At 44.0% G+C, this 16511-nt stretch overlaps 3 protein-coding genes across 4 annotated transcripts; 1 reads left to right on the forward strand and 2 right to left on the reverse strand.

The window, feature by feature from the left end:
• The first annotated feature begins 521 nt into the window (after positions 1-521).
• Positions 522-10215, forward strand: LOC115766549 (serine-enriched protein). Of its 2 annotated transcripts, XM_030710524.1 has the most exons (10): positions 522-1245; positions 2059-2164; positions 3383-3562; positions 3744-3902; positions 4293-4331; positions 5434-5551; positions 5606-5937; positions 6152-6292; positions 6486-6536; positions 6714-10215. In XM_030710524.1, exons 3-10 carry the CDS (start codon positions 3392-3394, stop codon positions 9690-9692), a joined length of 3990 nt encoding a protein of 1329 aa, XP_030566384.1. In that variant the 5' UTR covers positions 522-1245; positions 2059-2164; positions 3383-3391; the 3' UTR covers positions 9693-10215. The 2 variants fall into 2 exon arrangements, with proteins under 2 accessions (XP_030566384.1, XP_030566383.1); XM_030710523.1 differs by lacking the exons at positions 4293-4331; positions 6714-10215 and having other exon boundaries at positions 6490-6598.
• A 1319-nt stretch (positions 10216-11534) lies between these two features.
• LOC115766550 (alpha-amylase-related protein) lies at positions 11535-13388 on the reverse strand. Its single transcript, XM_030710525.1, has 2 exons — positions 12738-13388; positions 11535-12684 (listed from the first exon to the last, which is right to left on the reverse strand). Exons 1-2 carry the CDS (start codon positions 13380-13382, stop codon positions 11857-11859), a joined length of 1473 nt encoding a protein of 490 aa, XP_030566385.1. The 5' UTR covers positions 13383-13388; the 3' UTR covers positions 11535-11856.
• A 1027-nt stretch (positions 13389-14415) lies between these two features.
• Positions 14416-16432, reverse strand: LOC115766528 (sodium channel protein Nach). Its single transcript, XM_030710494.1, has 6 exons — positions 15942-16432; positions 15593-15883; positions 15087-15535; positions 14856-14982; positions 14695-14798; positions 14416-14636 (listed from the first exon to the last, which is right to left on the reverse strand). Exons 1-6 carry the CDS (start codon positions 16301-16303, stop codon positions 14416-14418), a joined length of 1554 nt encoding a protein of 517 aa, XP_030566354.1. The 5' UTR covers positions 16304-16432.
• Between the last annotated feature and the right edge of the window lie 79 nt (positions 16433-16511).

The following is a 16511-nucleotide window of genomic DNA, read 5'->3' on the forward strand; positions in this document are numbered from 1 at the left end:
GGATATGAAAATAAATATTGAATTGATTTTAAATAACTTCTTAATAATTAATAAGCTAAAGACAAGAAGACCTGAAAACCAAACAATTTAGCAACAATTTAGCATTTTTCAAGTACCTCCCAACGAACTTTGCAATCGAAAACGTTTTGCCCACGTTAAAAGCCTTAACCAGTTAAGAATTGCAAGCGAATTCGTAAATATTAAAAATTACAGGTTGCATACCAAGATCCTTTCCCGTGAGCTATTATATATAAATAACACATTTTATTTAATTTCGTATTTTGCTCATTAAGAGAAAAGAATGTATATATACCCAATTCAATTTTTAAATAAACATTTTCATTGTATTTTTTTTACATATTTAAACAGAAGTAGCGGCTTGTTTGATTTATAGATGTTTATATATACATAATGTAAAAAATGTATTTGTATAACAATTCGAGCTGTAGATTGTTTTTAATGTGCTCCGTGTCTTTCTTTTTAGAAATTGCCATATATACACATTTTATTTTTGTGCAGTTTAGATTGATTCACACCCACAGTGCGCCGATCGTTTGGGTTGTTTGTGTTTTGTGTTGGATCTGTTCACGTTTCAAGTAGCTGCCAGGTCATGTGTTGTCACCAACAATTTGTTTGTTTATTTTTTGCGCCCCTGGTTTTTGCGGTTATCGTTTTGCGTTGGCTTAAAAACTGTGAAACACGCCTTATGGCGCCAGAACGCACAGAGTCGAGCGCATGTCAAGTGGCCAAGCAGTCGCTTGCCCAAAACCCAGTCCGCATCCTGGTGTCCCTGTGTCAACTGTCAACTGTCAGATTGTGAGCATTGTTTACGTTTTGTGGCGGCACCTGCGCACTGGACACATAAACAAGCCGAGCAGCCTGTACCAGCCAGTGATGATGGGATGCAAACAAGTGGCTGCGGGCACCACGTGTTCTTGTCACGAGCACGCGACAAACTGTTGCCCTTGCGGTTGGGGTGGCGTGGGTAAAGGGGACCTACTGCCCAGCGCCCCTCATTTTGAATATATCGATTGAGGCAGGACATGCGCAATGGGCTCCAGTGCTGACTGCTGCTGCTGCCCGACATATCGAAGGAAACTCCTTTTGATGTAGACACAATAATTACGAGCCATAACGTACAGCGACGGGGCATGCCACTGAAAAAGTATCTGCTGCGTGTGCAGAACGTTCCCGTGCTTCGTCTGAAACGGTTCACAACAGTTTAGTGCGCTTCACTGTGTGTTTGTGTGTGCCTGTGCTTAAAGAGAAATTGTTAATAAAAAAAAAAAATTTAAAAATTAACAACAAAATTTGTTGCTCGTTTATTTGTCATCATTTGTAGTCGCATTATAGTCCTTAAAAATATTATCTACATACACATAAATTTGCTTTTTGCATATAATTTGCTTGACTGTGTGTGCGAGTCATCGACTGTGTGTGTACGCGCCCGTGTGTGTGTATATGTGGGTGTGTTGCTTTCTTTGCTTTGCTTGACTAACACGCACAAACACTCCCACTCATACATAGACACATACGCAAACCAATACTAGTACAGAGCCAAGTACACACATTTGTGAAAAGTGAAAGTGAAAGCCCCAACTCGGAGGAACGAGACGAGCCTTGAATACATCTATATATATATATATTCATATATATACTTATATACATATATTTTTGACATCGCCAACGCGCTTAGAAAAGTAATTTGCCCAGAATTAAAATTTTGGCCAGCATTTGCTGAGCATATTTCAATTTTAAATCCAATCTTAATCCAAGCAGCCCTCGTCCTAGCACCCTGCTCGGCGCCCCCTCGTATTTATGCGTAGCACATACAAAGTTTTGCACACACTTATACACAGCACATTTGGGAGTCACCCCGTCCAGCTACACCCCAACCCCCCTCGCTCCTACATATATACCCCCGCATGCTGTAAATTCAATAACGTACTTAATTTCCTTCACATCTTTTTAAACTGATTTTGTAAATTTAATGTTTCATTTCGCTCGATATGTATGCGGCCTTGCAAATTTTCTGTCGAACTTTCCAAATTCTTGCAGTCAAAATGATATAATATTAAGCACGCTGACGGATCTTGAAATCCGTTGGAAAAAGACTTTATTACATTTTTCAACTGGGCCAGAAATCAAAATCATTTTGCAACAGGTAAGTAAATAATTTTAATTTCAATGTTTTTTGTTGGGAATATTTTTACACCATTTTCAATTTTTATTATGATAAGACTGAAATTTTCATGTTCGGAACACTTAAAGGCTTTTCCTTTAATTAAATAATAAATTAAAATTTTTGATTAATAATATGCCTACTTAAATTTACTTTTTGGTGTAATACAAAAGTTAAAATGGCATGTTAAGCTTTTCAAATATTTTTTTATTAAAATGCAACTAAAATGTTATTTTTAATAGTTTTCAATCATTAATTAATTAAAATTTCAGGTAAATATTTTGTAAATTAATTTCTTTGAATATTCTTTTTAAATTTTTGGTAACCTGCATTCATTAAAAATATTTTTTTAAACTTTCACCATTTTTAAAATATCAACAAAATTCAGGTAAAATGCAAAAGCTTGAAAAGTTTTTTAATTAGAAAATATGTTATCATTTTGTAGATTTCTTTAAATAATTTAAAATATAAACAAAAATGTTGTTTATTTAATAAGAAAATTCAGGTAACATGAATTTTAAAAATATTTACTATATTCACTTATCTATCATACGTAGTTTTGGACCCCAATTTGAAGTTATATCATGCTGCATGTTCTCCACTCTGTTTTGTTAGCCTGAAAATGTGCAACAATTTTCGGCACAAAAAGTTGTAACGTGAAACAACCCTGCGAGAGTGCCCTTTCCACTGACTGACCATACATTTATTAACTGGTTGTTGTAGGAACTATTGTTGTTCTTGTCTCTGTCGTTCTTTTTGTTGTTGTTGTGGTCCTTGTATCATGGCTCTTCTCGCCATTGTAATTGTAATTTATTTGACTTTGCTGCTCTCAAGGACATATCCAGTGCAGGTGCTACACGCACGACAGCACACAGACAGCTAGAGACGACAACTGCCAACAGTGTGTTGTGTCTCGTTGTGAGTGTGTGGTTGTGCGGGTGGCTGTAGTTGTCTGTGCGCCTGAATTACAATTTAATTACTTTGGAAATCCTCGTTGACTTAAAGGATCAACGCGAGCTGCGTTGAATCAGGCTCGTATATTTATAGCATATTTCCTTTTTTCAATTAAATTGCGCTTTGGCCAACAATTAAACCCACGGCTCATGCTCAATTTCCGACCCACGCGCCTCGCTTGGGCAAGTCAATGCTTAAATGTCAACTGGCGCCTCTCCCTCTGACTCACCTTCTCTCTCGTTGCAGTAAACCCAAATGCCAGAGGCATTGATATTACCCGGCATGGCTGACGCAGAGCCGGACCTATCAACGTTCGAGAATAAAACGGGACTCGCCGAGGACATGAAGTTTCTGGCGTCCATGCCCGAGCTATGCGATGTTACCTTCCTCGTTGGTGACACCCGCGAGCCCGTCTGCGCCGTCAAGGTAGGTGTGTGTGTGTGTGAGTGCGTGCGTGTGTGTCAGTGGGCAGGTTGGTGGTAAATGGATGTGCGGGCGTGCTGAAAATCAGGTCACTGCGTAATCGACGTAGCATCCATGTTTATCAGAGCCCTTAATTACAGTTCTCCACTCTGCCTTCTTCCCCTTTTACTCCTTCTGCCCGCAGGCTGTGCTGGCGTCGCGTTCGCGCGTTTTTGCCAAAATGCTGTATGCCGCACCATCGCCGCAGCGGAAGAGGGAAACCACCACCAAGGAGAACAAGCTGCGACTCTTCCTCAAGCGCTCCTCGGAGCCCCTGCTGAATCTACAGAATGCGGCACAACAGGTTCGTATTCATAATCGATTAACGTTGACGGGGGGCTAGAGTGGGCGGTCGGCTGCTTGTGTGAGTGGGACAATAATGCCCATGTGTATGCGGATGTGTCTGTGTATGTGTATGTGCATATGGGCTGTGTATGTGTGTGTGTGTGTGTATGTGTGGGCTGATTGGGGCATCTTTTGAATATTTATAATGTTAAGCTTTTCAGTTATTTTCCCAATTGGTATTATATTTTAATATATTGTTTTGTACATTGCTGTAAATATTCACAAAATGAAGAAGAAACAAATATACGTTTAATAATATTCATGTAATTTTTTTGTGCATTCTCTGTTGTGACTCCATTCCCAAACATCCAAACACATATATACAAAAATATAAAACCCATTATAATAGAGAACCGGTTTCACCCAACAATTAGCTCCGATACCCGAGGTAAACGCCTAGTATGTGTATGTGTGTGTGTGTGTAATGTAAATAGTTGTTATTACCAATGTGTCCTAGTAACTACTTAGTACAGTAAACGCTCAGAAATTAGAACTTGCTAAATTAATAAATTTCTGGAAATTTAAATCTATATATTCAATGCAATTTATCTTTGTGATATCAAGTAATGAAATAATCATAATATTATTATTTAATAAAGTTACAATTATTTACTTTGCTTTTCTCTCGGCAAATGAAAGTCTACTTTGCGAGCGTTCACTGTACATGCTGTGCGTGTATATGTTGTATATAGTATGTGTGTATATGCTTAATGGCAAGTAATATGAGTAGAGACTTATTGAACTGCATTATAAATTATATTTATTTATATGTGTCCATTAACTCTCTTAAAAAAAATCGGACACAAAACAAATACATGTTTGATTATGATTATGATTCCTTATGTATTTTTTTAAATAAAGACTCGAAGACTCCAAAAATTAAGGCTGTGGATTTATTAATTTTGACTGATTTTAAATTTTGACTTTGAATTGCACATAAAGATTTGGTGCATTAAATTGTTACTCAAATGTAAACTGAAAGCAAATATTGCTCTTCAATTTACAAATATTTCAAATTTGATTTATCTTTAACTAAGAAAAAGTTGTCCGCATTATTAAGTCCGCCTTCTCATATTTGTCTTAAAAGTTATTTGACTTAATTTGTTTGTATTCTCTACGTAGCTCCTTTAAATGACTTTTCCGATTTGCTATTGCTCTTTTGAAAACCTCTCTCTGATCTGCTGAAATAAACCTTCTATATCTTCTAAATCTACCTACTATTAAAAATAAATATGTATGTGTCCCGTTTGCTTTGTGTCGCTTGCCGTGTGCACTACAACTTTTAATGAAGTTCTATAAATACACCGCGTTATAATCCACATTCTTTTGGAGAGCTCATGTTTGGTTACTTTTCAACCAAATCCAGACATGAAACTTGCCTTCTATTAAAAGTTTATAGTTTTATTAGCTGTCTTATCAGTATGTTGTAGGCCGTAGTCAATAAACAGCTCTCTAGCTAGCCTCTTGCTTATCTCACCCCGTCGTTGCAGCCCTCTGGTCAGCAGCATCAAACGCTGATCATTGAGGAATTCGAACCGGATGTCTTCCGTCAGCTCATCGAGTACATTCACACGGGCTGTGTGACCCTGCAGCCGCGCACTCTGCTGGGTAAGTACTGGATGGTGTTCCCTGAGGATCCTTACCTAAATGTGTTTCTTTCAGGCGTCATGAATGCGGCTGATTATTATGGCCTGGAGGAACTGCGTCGCGCCTGCGCTGGCTTTGTGCAGTGCTGCATTAATGTGGACACCGTATGCGCCCTGCTGGCCTCCGCCGAGCGCTATATTCAATACAAGTGCACCAAGACTCTGGTGCAGAAGGTGCTGGAGTTTGTGGACGAGCATGGCAATGAGGTTTTGAATCTGGGCAGCTTCACGCTGCTTCCACAGCATGTGGTCCGTTTGATTCTCGCACGGGAGGAGCTGCGGGCCGACGAGTTTACCAAGTTTCAGGCGGCGCTGATGTGGAGTAAAAAGTATTTTGACAACAATCCAGTAAGTGGGCGAAAATTCCCTAAATTATTTATAGGGTTTGAACCAATACATCCGCTCGAACTATGTTTTGGCTTGAGCTGTTTGAGTTTCATTTCGATTGTATTAGCCCGAACATGTTGGCTGACTCAAGCAGTGCGATACTCGAAAGCAGGGCCCAAGTTCAAAGCGTGTTTCGAACTATTTACGAATTATCTAATATATTTATGACTTTTAGAACATTGACATCAAGGAGATACTGGGCACATTTCTGGAGTACATACAGTTCCATAAGATACCCGCCAATGTACTGATGCGTGAAATCCATCCATTAAATCTTGTACCGTACGCGATCATAATGAATGCTCTGGCCTACCAGGTGGGTTGTGTGCTTAATCGTCCATTTGCTGTTGGCTGCTTTGGTGTTTAACTCAGTATCATTCATGCTGCATCATTTATCTATCCATCTGCTTCTATCTATCTGTCTATCTGTTCTATTTATCCATCTATCACCCATCGCCCATGCTATCCATCCTGTTGTCCCCCTTTATGTCTGATTCTACAACTTGCAGGCAGACCCAGAAAGCATCGACCCCGGAAAGCTGTCTCCCAACTCTAGCCGAGTAAGGCGTGCCCGTCAGAATCAAGGCAGATCGATGTCCGTGCAAAGCTCCCTGGATCCATATGGCTCCAATACCACGCTTAGCTCCAGCGGCAGCAGCGACCCCACCAGTGGGCCGCATCACAGCAACTAACATAGGTTGAACGGCCCCTCCTCCTCCTCCTCGTCCCATAACCAGCAGCACCGCCATCGCCACCATCACCAGTCCCTGCCCAAGATACGCAAGGCCAAGTCACAATCGTTCCGCACGCGCCGCAGCCCCTCCGAACGCCGTAGCCCCAATGTACCTACGCTCACACTGAATACGAGCGCGCTTAATGGTGAGAAGAAACGCAGTCCATTGACACCCAAGAGCCCGGTGTTGCCGCAGCCAGAGTCCAAAAGTCCCGGAAGCAGTTCACAGAAGACGCCCACCACGCTCTCCCGTCAAGGCACCCTGCGCACCTCCAGTCGACGCAAGAACAGCGGCCAGTTGACCATTTCGTTGAGTGCCCAAAATCAGGGCCGGCGTAGTCCAGTGGGTCTGAATGATCGCAGCCCACAGGGCAGACGCAGCCCGCTCTTTCCCAGCAGCGGCCTGAGATCGCCCAATGACCAGCCCAGTCCGACGGCGAGAAGTCCAACGGGTGATTCACAGCGTCGCAGTCCAACCTTCAGCATACAGATACATACGCAGGAGCGTCGCTCGCCACTGGGCGCTGTGGCACCCACGGACTTTAGTTGCCAGGCAGGGCCATCCAATACCAGACGCAGTCCGACATCCACCGTGCATGTGCAGGACATGGCCACAGAGCCGGAGGAATCCGGCTTCAGCGGAATGAAACGGCCGTCGATAAGTCTCTTTACGCCCATCTATTTTGCCAGTGAGAAACGTAGTCCGATGGGTTTTATACCACCCATTACGGTGTCCAACCCCGCCGAGACCTACAAGAGTGCGGAGCGCGAACGTGAAGCAGCCGAGGCGGCAGCTCGGGAGCGGGAAAAGGAAGCTGCCCAGGCACAGCCGCAGCCCGAAAAGAAGAGCGTAATGCGCGAAATACTGGCCTTCGTGCGCAAGCCCTCCAAGCATATAACCACGCGCACCAATCGCTTCGCGAATGCATTCACGCGTGCAGAGTCCGGCTCCTCAAGCGGACCGCTCATACGACAGAGCACCTTCTCGGCCAGTCCGGCTGCCTCGTCGACGGCCGCCAAGAGTGCCGTGCAGAAACAAATGTCCGAGGTGGGCTTTGAGCCGAAAATGTCACTTAAGTTTGCCCACTACACGAAGATGTCGCTGAAGTTGCGTCGCCTGGCGCGCCGGGAGGAGGAGGAGAAGCAGCAGCAGCAGCAACAGCAGCAGCAAAAGTCATCGACAGTCAGCTCGGCGGCGGGCTCGAAGCGTGCTAGCACGGATTCCAATGCGGGAAATGCACAGGAGCAGGTAGGTGCCATTGAAGTAGAGGAGGAGCTGCCATTCGAGCTGGCGAATGTGCACTTTGAGAAGGTAGGTGAGTCCTATATCAAGCATGAGCGACTCCGCGAACTGGTCGAGCCCGAACTGGAGCCAGAAGACGAAACAGAAGATGGCGAGCCTGAGCAAACGGATGCCGCCATGGCACAGTTTGTCGAGGAGGTGACCAATTCCCTCAAAGTAGTCGCACTCAATGGCGATGGTGGTGTGCCGGCCGTGCATCATTTTACGCGTCGCTCCGAGAGCCGGGAGCCCATTGAGCCGCGGATTAGCGAGGAGCGTGAATCCGATTCGAATGATCTGATTATACCCGAGGAGCTGCGCGCGGAGCTTGTGGAGATTTTGAAGGCCTATGCACCAGAGCCAGTTTATGTTAATCTGCAGGCGCTGCGGCGTGAAACCGAGGAGGCAGAGGCGGTGGCACGTGCCGTTGCAGAGGCAGCTGCTGCTGTGGCAGCGGCTGCCGAAGCTGCTGCAGCTGCAACGGTGCCGCCGGCGCCCGAGAAGCTACCGCTGCAGTGTCCTACTATTGAGTTTGAGCCGCCATCGCGTCGTTCGTCTTTCGATCCGCCGCGTTCGCCGTTCCTGGAACAGCTACGCAGTCCGGGCGTCGATACGGATACAGATCTGATCAATCTGCAGCGCCTTGACTCCGGCGGCGACAGTTTCGAGATGGTTGAGGGCGATCGGAAATCCAGTCGGGCCGAATCCAGTTTCGATTGCCCCTATTCCTCGCGTGACACCAGCTTCGATGTGTCCATATCGCGCTATCAGTCCACCAGTTACGAGGATCAGACCTCAAGCTTTGAGATTGTCGACACGGACGATCGCCGGCGACACATCGATCTGCGCAAGAGCTCCATTGAGCTGGTCGATGCGGAGACCTTTCAGCGTTCGGGCTCTTCCTGCGGCCGCAAGTCTTCGCTTGAGACGCACTTCGACTACACGCCTTCGGAGACGAGCGGCATCACGCCGGCCCGTTCACCAAATTTTCCCATGACCAAAAAGCAGAAGGCCGAACATTTCCGCCAGCTGCACATCTCGCCCTTCAGTGCCTTCTCGCGGGCACGCAGCCCGCTCTCACAGCAGACCTCCTCCAATTACAGCTCGCGCGATAGTTACGATTCCAGCTCATCGTATCCGCATGGTCATGAGCCGCAGCGCAGCCCTTACGCTGATCCCAGCAAGAAGCACTTTCCGCTGACCATCAAGCAGCGCGAGGAGGAGGTCAAGACTTTTCTCTGCACCGATTTGCGCTGCGCCTCGATCTTCGAGCCGCGTCCCAGCTCTGTGCTCACACAGCAACTCTCCACGGGCTCCATGTCCACGCCTTCAGCCTCCGGCTACACCAATGCACCGCGCATATCTAGTGCTATGGGCGCCCCGTTGCCCGCCATTGGTGTTGGCGTCGGTGTCGGTGTCGGCGTCGGCGTTGGCGTCGCTGTCGGTGTTGGCATTACCCATGCAAATGCCTCGCGTGGCTCCTGCGGCTTTTCCAGCGGCAGCGAATTCGAGCCTCCCTCACCGCGACGAGCCGCGAGCGCCTCGCCCAAGCATACTTTCACATTCCGCATCGTGATGAAAAAGGTTGACAGCTCACCGGAGGCGCTGTGCCCGGAGCGGCATCGTTCCCGCATCATCGATCGCTATCGGCGCCGCGACAGTCGCCGCAAGCGCATCCAAGATGCGGGCAAGAGTTTCTAGGCGGCGGATCGGGGGCACGAAGTGAACCAAAATGCTTAAAGTTTTGTGTGCCTAGTTAATAGACGTACTTGCTAAGTTTTGAGAGAGAAATTTTGAAATCATTCTTAAAGTAATTAAAGTTCGACTTCCGAACGAAGCGAACAACCCATTCCTATCTTATGATCAACTATTCCCAGGCAGCAATCTCAGTATGTCCTGCCGGAAATATATTCATTTAGCAGGGCGTACATATTTTTGACAATCTAAATGTTATTGAATCCAAGAGTTTTCCAACAACTCGCCTCTAGTCGTAAGTTATTTGAAAATCTTAAAAACTCAAAATGCGAACATCAAACTTTATAAAATGGTTCTGGTTTTAGGCCGTTTCAAAACTCAATGCTAAGTATTTGTAATGACAAAAGCTCTTGAATAAATATTTATATATATATATAGGCTAAGACAGATCATTTTCATATTTAGGCTAGTTATTCTTCATTATTATCATCTTCAAGGATTAAAAGATTAAATGAAAAAAAAGTTTGGTTCAATGCTTGCAAGGTACAAATTAAAATTTACACAAGAAATTTGTTGCAAAAATAGAAAGAACAAAAAAGAAAAACACACAAAATATTCTAAAGATCTACAAAATATATGTGAAACAATAATTCCTCCCACGATTTACCTGATTACTAATTAAACAATAGAGAGAAGAACATCATATATATGATATATGATCTATACTTGCATTAAAGTTGATAACTAAATGTTGTAATGTTTGTGGTATATTATAAACAAATATTACGAGTATGTGCGCATTTTACGTGGTTCCTGTTATATAGATATATTATGTATTACAAATTTTTGATGGACTAGCTATATATATATAAAACTAATATTGTTAAAAGACAAAATGATCAATTCTATAAAGCTATTTAAGTGCTGCTATTGCAAGGGACAACGTTTATTATTTAAACTTAAGACTAAACAAACAAAATCTGACAAATTGAATTAAGCATAACTAATCTATGCTATTTGCTCTATATACATATATGTATATGTTTAGGTACATTTAAAGCTGGGTTTGGGGCCGTACTTAAATCTTAAAAAAAAAAACTTTTGTGCCGAAAATTGTTAGAAAGAAAATGATGTATTTAAAAGAGCAACAAAACATAAAATTATAATATTTCATGTTGTTCGAGCGGTTTTTTGACTTCGTGTTTGCTTGCTAAAATAAGAAAACTCTACATTTAAGCAATCAATGTTAGTTAATAACAATGATCAACTCTGTCAGCATAATTTTTAAAATAGTCAGAAATGAGACAGAAAAGAAATGAAAAAGATATCAACATTTTACAGGTATTTACGCATATAAAGCATTTAATTCTAGTTATATATACACATATGTATTTACACGACATCATGATGCATCAACATGAGCCACATATGCATATGATGGTATATCCATTTTATATACTCTATATGGTACACCATCCTATGCAAATGTAGAACAATTTTTTCGTATGACTAACATGAATGCAAGTAGTTGAAATGTTGCTATTTTGATTTGTAGTTGCTTGATTTTGAAAACTAAAACTAAACGCTTGACAAATCCGTAGTCCTCGAGAGCGATAAGATATCTGATCTAAATTTTGATTTGCCTGTGAATGCCTGGAGTGAGATCTGAGGGGAGATCGAGCCGAGAAAGCACCCAACTACAATTTCACAAATGCGACTTTCTTCTATTTACAGACATTTTATCTAGCGGATTTATTGGATGTGGGATGCACAGGCGTGTCCATAAGCATTTTTATCATACGCTTAGCAATCAAAAATTTATATATATTGGATTGAGAAAGAGAGAGAGAGAGAGGGAGAGAGAGATACAAATAATTGTCCCAGTTCAAATTTAAGTCCAGTCTTCTTCCAGTTGCAGTTGGGAAACGTGTTCTATAGTTCAAGTTTATACTTTGCATTTGTACCGTTTCTATCGTTATCGTTACAGTTATCGAATTATCGAACCTAACATAAGCATATGTATGTGTATTTGAGGACGCAACATTCGTTTAGCCAAATTATGGTTTATGTGCGTTTTATTGTATTATTGAGAAATAAATCCCGATTCAATGTCGTTATTTGAAAAAAAAATGAAGAAAAACATATAAATGTGAAAATTCTTTTTGATATTTTACAAACGCGCATCCGTGTGCAAGGCCAGGACTCCGTCAAAGTCCTCGGCGCCAATGCTAATGTAGCCATAGCCATTGTCATCCACAGTCACCGATTTGCCTGTACAGGCGCCATTCACCAGACTGCCGGAGATGACGTCACAGTATTCGCCAGCTGGCAGGCACGTTTGCAAATGCTCGGACAAATTGTACAGATTATTATTGAAGGCCACAAAGCCCTTGGAGCCGCGACAGAAGGCAATCTGATTGTCACCATTGTCCCACCAGTTGGTCAAAACGGTGCCACGCACGGTGTTCTTGAAGCCCACCATATTGTAGATCTGACGCCAGCGATGCTCACAGATCCAGCCGTTGGTGCAGGCGCCATCCGCATCGAATTCCGGCGAGATAATGCGCTCCTGGGCATCCTGTGGCGGCGCCTGATCGCGATTATCGAAGCCAAAAGAGCTCATCACCTGACTGATGCCGTATGGGTAGGCCAAATGGAAGGCGGTGGCCATTTTGTACTGCTTAGGCGACTTGTAATTGAGCTCCTGCCCACCGTCACGCTGATTGTCATGATTGTCCACAAAGGTCAGTGCCTGGTCCGAGGGCAAGAAGCCCCAATCGGTGCCCCAGCTTTGGAGCCATTTCAGCGCATTGTTGCCACGGAAAGCCTTGCCAATTTCCTCCGAAAAACGGAACTCGGTGACGGCACCAAGGGGTGTGTACTCATCGCGTGAGACTGTCTCATGACCGTGGTCGATGACTTCCTGGTAGATGAAGGGGCGAGCGTTGTTGGGAAAGCCGTGGTCGGTATTCAGGTTACGCACGTTGCTGTAAATATACTATAAAAGGTGGTTTAGCCAAGGGTTCTAGCTCCAAGGACTCGCGATCTTACATCCAAATCGGCGGCAGCCATGTGTTTGGCTGCATCTACTCGGAAACCGGCTACGCCAAGCGTAATTAGATGATCCAGCACTTCAATAAGTTGCTTGCGCACATAATCACTGCTCTGATCCAGATCCTTGAGGCCCACCAGCTCACATTGCTGCACTTGGAAGCGATCGTTCCAGTCGTATATCTCACAGCTGGGATGGAAATCCTGCGCTGTATAGGGCACAGCCGGGAAGGACTTACTGCTGGGCTCGGCCACAGAGCCGCCAGTGCCGTGGGCAGTGCCCACCCAGTCGCCGGACATGTGATTGAGCAGAACATCCACATAGATGCGCACACCCACATCATTGCAGCGGCGCACCATGTCGGCGAACTCCAGCTCGTTGCCGGAGCGTGTGATTAGCTTGTAGGAGATGGGCTGGTAGCGTTCCCACCATGGCCGACCCTCGGATATGATGTTCTCGGCAACGGGGCTCACCTGTACGCCCGCATAGCCATGCGGCGCCAGGAAATTCTCGCACTCCTGCGCAATGTCTGCCCATTTCCATTCAAACAGATGGACAATGGTGTTGCGATTACCCCACCATTGTGGATTGTGCTGGGCCAGCGCCAAGCTGGCCAACATACAGACTAACGTTAACTTAAGCATGTCCCAAGAAACTGTGAGTGGATGCCACGCGACACTTCACTTTTATAGTGGGACCTAATCTAATCATCACTTGACTGCGGGATTTGTTAGCTTCGTGTGGTACCAATTTACAGCCGGGCCAATTGCGAATATTATGCGAATTTATGATAGGCCCAACCAACTGGCGTGTTGACCTATGTTAATAATAGCGCAAAACATTACTCAGAAAAATACCCCAAATATAAAGTAAAAACATTTTAGTTTGTATTATGCATGGTTACATTTATATTAGCAATCTTTTCAATTATAAACACTTCAGAATCGAATAGAATATACTCTATGCACTTCATACTCTGCACTTACCTAATAAATGAGCTGATTCGCAGACTTGAATTCGCACATTTGGTAATTCAATACCTGCTTAATGTATTTGTTTATGTATTATGTATATATGTTTATTTTTCAATTTACCAGTACATTTAAAACAGCAAACGGCCTTAATCGAATTTTAGTTCGACATAATTGTAATCGATAGCAACAAGCGTCTGTCTTGCGATATATTTATCACGCACAGCCTTAACGATATATCGAGATACAATCATTCATTCACAATCACTCATTCACATTTATAAAAGTAGTTTTTACATTCTCTTGTTTAACAAATATTGTCTTAAAACCATAAATAAATGTATTGTGCGTTAGCGGCAAACGAAAGCAACAATTAGCTGTTTTGTTTAGTGTGTTAAATTGTGTGCTTAAGTTTAAACCCTGAAATGCAATCGAAGCGCGCCAAATGTTGCTGAGCGGAGAAAATGTTGCTAAGGTAAGAAAAATGTTGCAAAGCTCCGAACAATGTATCTGTGTTGAATTTGTTGCAGAGTTAGCTTAATGTTGCGAGCCGATACTGAAATGTTGTAAAAATAAAATGTCGCCCACAAAAATTGGCGAAAGCGTATTTAAATTTCGGTATTTGGGCGTTAATTTTCCGGAGTAGTTTATTTAATTTCTGTAATTTATGGTTGATGTTCAAAATGCTTATCAATAACCGCGCTGATTAGTTACGACCTCTGATATAGAAAACAGATTTCTGCTGATTGCTATTTTTGTCACCTGGCCAGCCAAAGTTCGGACGCCTGTGCAAGGTTTGTAACTTCTGGCGTGCACGACATTCCTGAACATAATTTCTGCGCAGTATAACCGTGAAATAGTAAATGATCTCCACCAGGGATAGCATGCTCATGCCCACAAATAGGCTGAATGCGCTGCCCAGATTTGCTGGCGGGGAAGAGATCGAGTTTTTACACAGTCAAGTGTTATCCAAAACTTAACTTACAGACTAGGGTGACCATATTTGAGAGCAAATCGACGCGCACACGTCGATAAACTTGCGAATTGAGAAAAATGTGAACGATGGCATCGTTTTTCTCGATGCCGGTGCTGTGAATCGGAGTGCTTATAGAAGATTGGATCAATCAGTACCGAGCAAGTACTCACTAGAAAGGATCAACCACGGGCATATTCAGCATCAGAGCGAAGTTCGACATTTGGACATCGTAGTCAAAGTGCTCACAGGTTAAAGGACAATTGCACTGTGTCTTTTTCCTCCGTGTTATGATATCGGCTATAGGAAAGCAAAGGAGTTAATTAATCTAAGCGATTGTGAGCTTTCACTGTGAAAGTAGAAAACAAGTGGCAAATACCTGTAATCTAGTTTGAGATACCTACGAAAATTATCCACCAGGCAGGGTATATCGCGAAAGGTGCAAACGCGATCTTTGGTGCGATTGAACTCAAAGAAATAGGTGTGACAACCGCAGAGCTTGACCATATTTTTAGCGCGACAGTTGAGCTCACAGTTGGGATAAACATAATCCGAAAAGTAGCGCAAACGAAACTCTTGGCGAAAGACGCAGTTCCTCTGCGCAATGGGCAGTGCCTTGACCGCCTCTGAACAGAAGGTCTCCACAACACGCAGCGTGGCAAAGGATTCCGTGTTGAGACCAAGAAACTTGCAATCGGCATGGGCGCTGGGAAAGGCGTCTGTCTCCTGGATGAGCAGCTTAAAGCCATGTGAATAGGATTGCAGTGCATCATAATTTTCATCCTTGTAGCGCAATATTAAGGATAGCCCATTGTCCAGACCGCCAGCCGCCGCTTGGGCAGTGAAATCGAGGCTGATGGGGTGGAAAGCATTGCAAAACCATTCGATAAGCGGTTTTTTGTAGGCTTACCCGTGCTGTCGCAGATTGAAGGAGCAGCAGTGCCCAAAGAAGGTCTTCGATAGCTGAAAAAGTTGCGTGCAGTCCATAATGTCTCCATGATAACGACAACGATGCAGTAGCTCATGGCAATCCCAGCGCAGTCGATCCACAAACTGCACCATGGTCAAATTATTGTCCAGCAGCACAGATTCCATCAGTTCAATCTCTGCGGGCGAGAAGCGAGCATCGTCCAGCATGAAGCCGCTAAAGATGTGCAAATGCTGCAGCACATCCGCCACCTGGACACCCTCCGGTAGCTGGCTAAAAGTGGAAGTTTGCTATAGAGATGATGCAGTGCAGCATGTCTGCGTTTACCCACAGTGTCTCAATGTAAGCCTTGGACTTGTCCATGTTGAACAGCACCTCGGGGCAGATGGTGATGGGCGGAAAGTAGAGCTTGCTAACGGGCGTGTGATCGCTCTCCACATTCATGCGAGTCGGACTGCTCCGATAGTCCACATAGAAGGTGTGCGTCATGACAATGGCGCATATGAACATGACCAGCGAGATGAGTATCCAGACAAATTGCACCAGACGATTCGTGTCCTTGTCGCGTGTGTACTTCAATCCGTGTATGCTGCTCGTGGCACAGAAATCGCACCAGGTGCGCCTCAGTGCGCCGTGCAAAGGCGAAATTTTTGGATTGATTTGGTCCGACCTAAGTTCCTCCTCGTGAACCATTCTCTCTGACAATTGCTGTATCTAGAATGCTTTGAGCCTCGACATTCCTCTCCCTTTTTATATGCTGCTTAAGTGGGCGTGGTTGCAATTGACAATTGACATTTGAACAACTGTGTATTAATATCAAATTAATGTAGCCGGTGGCTCAGGACACCCTTAACGCCCTGATTCGAAGTAGCCCAATGATCTGAGTCACCTGGTATTACAA

Source organism: Drosophila novamexicana, unplaced genomic scaffold (assembly GCF_003285875.2).
Source record: "Drosophila novamexicana strain 15010-1031.04,08,12 unplaced genomic scaffold, DnovRS2.1 tig00001209-arrow-arrow-pilon, whole genome shotgun sequence".
In the NCBI taxonomy this organism is placed as follows: domain Eukaryota; kingdom Metazoa; phylum Arthropoda; class Insecta; order Diptera; family Drosophilidae; genus Drosophila; species Drosophila novamexicana.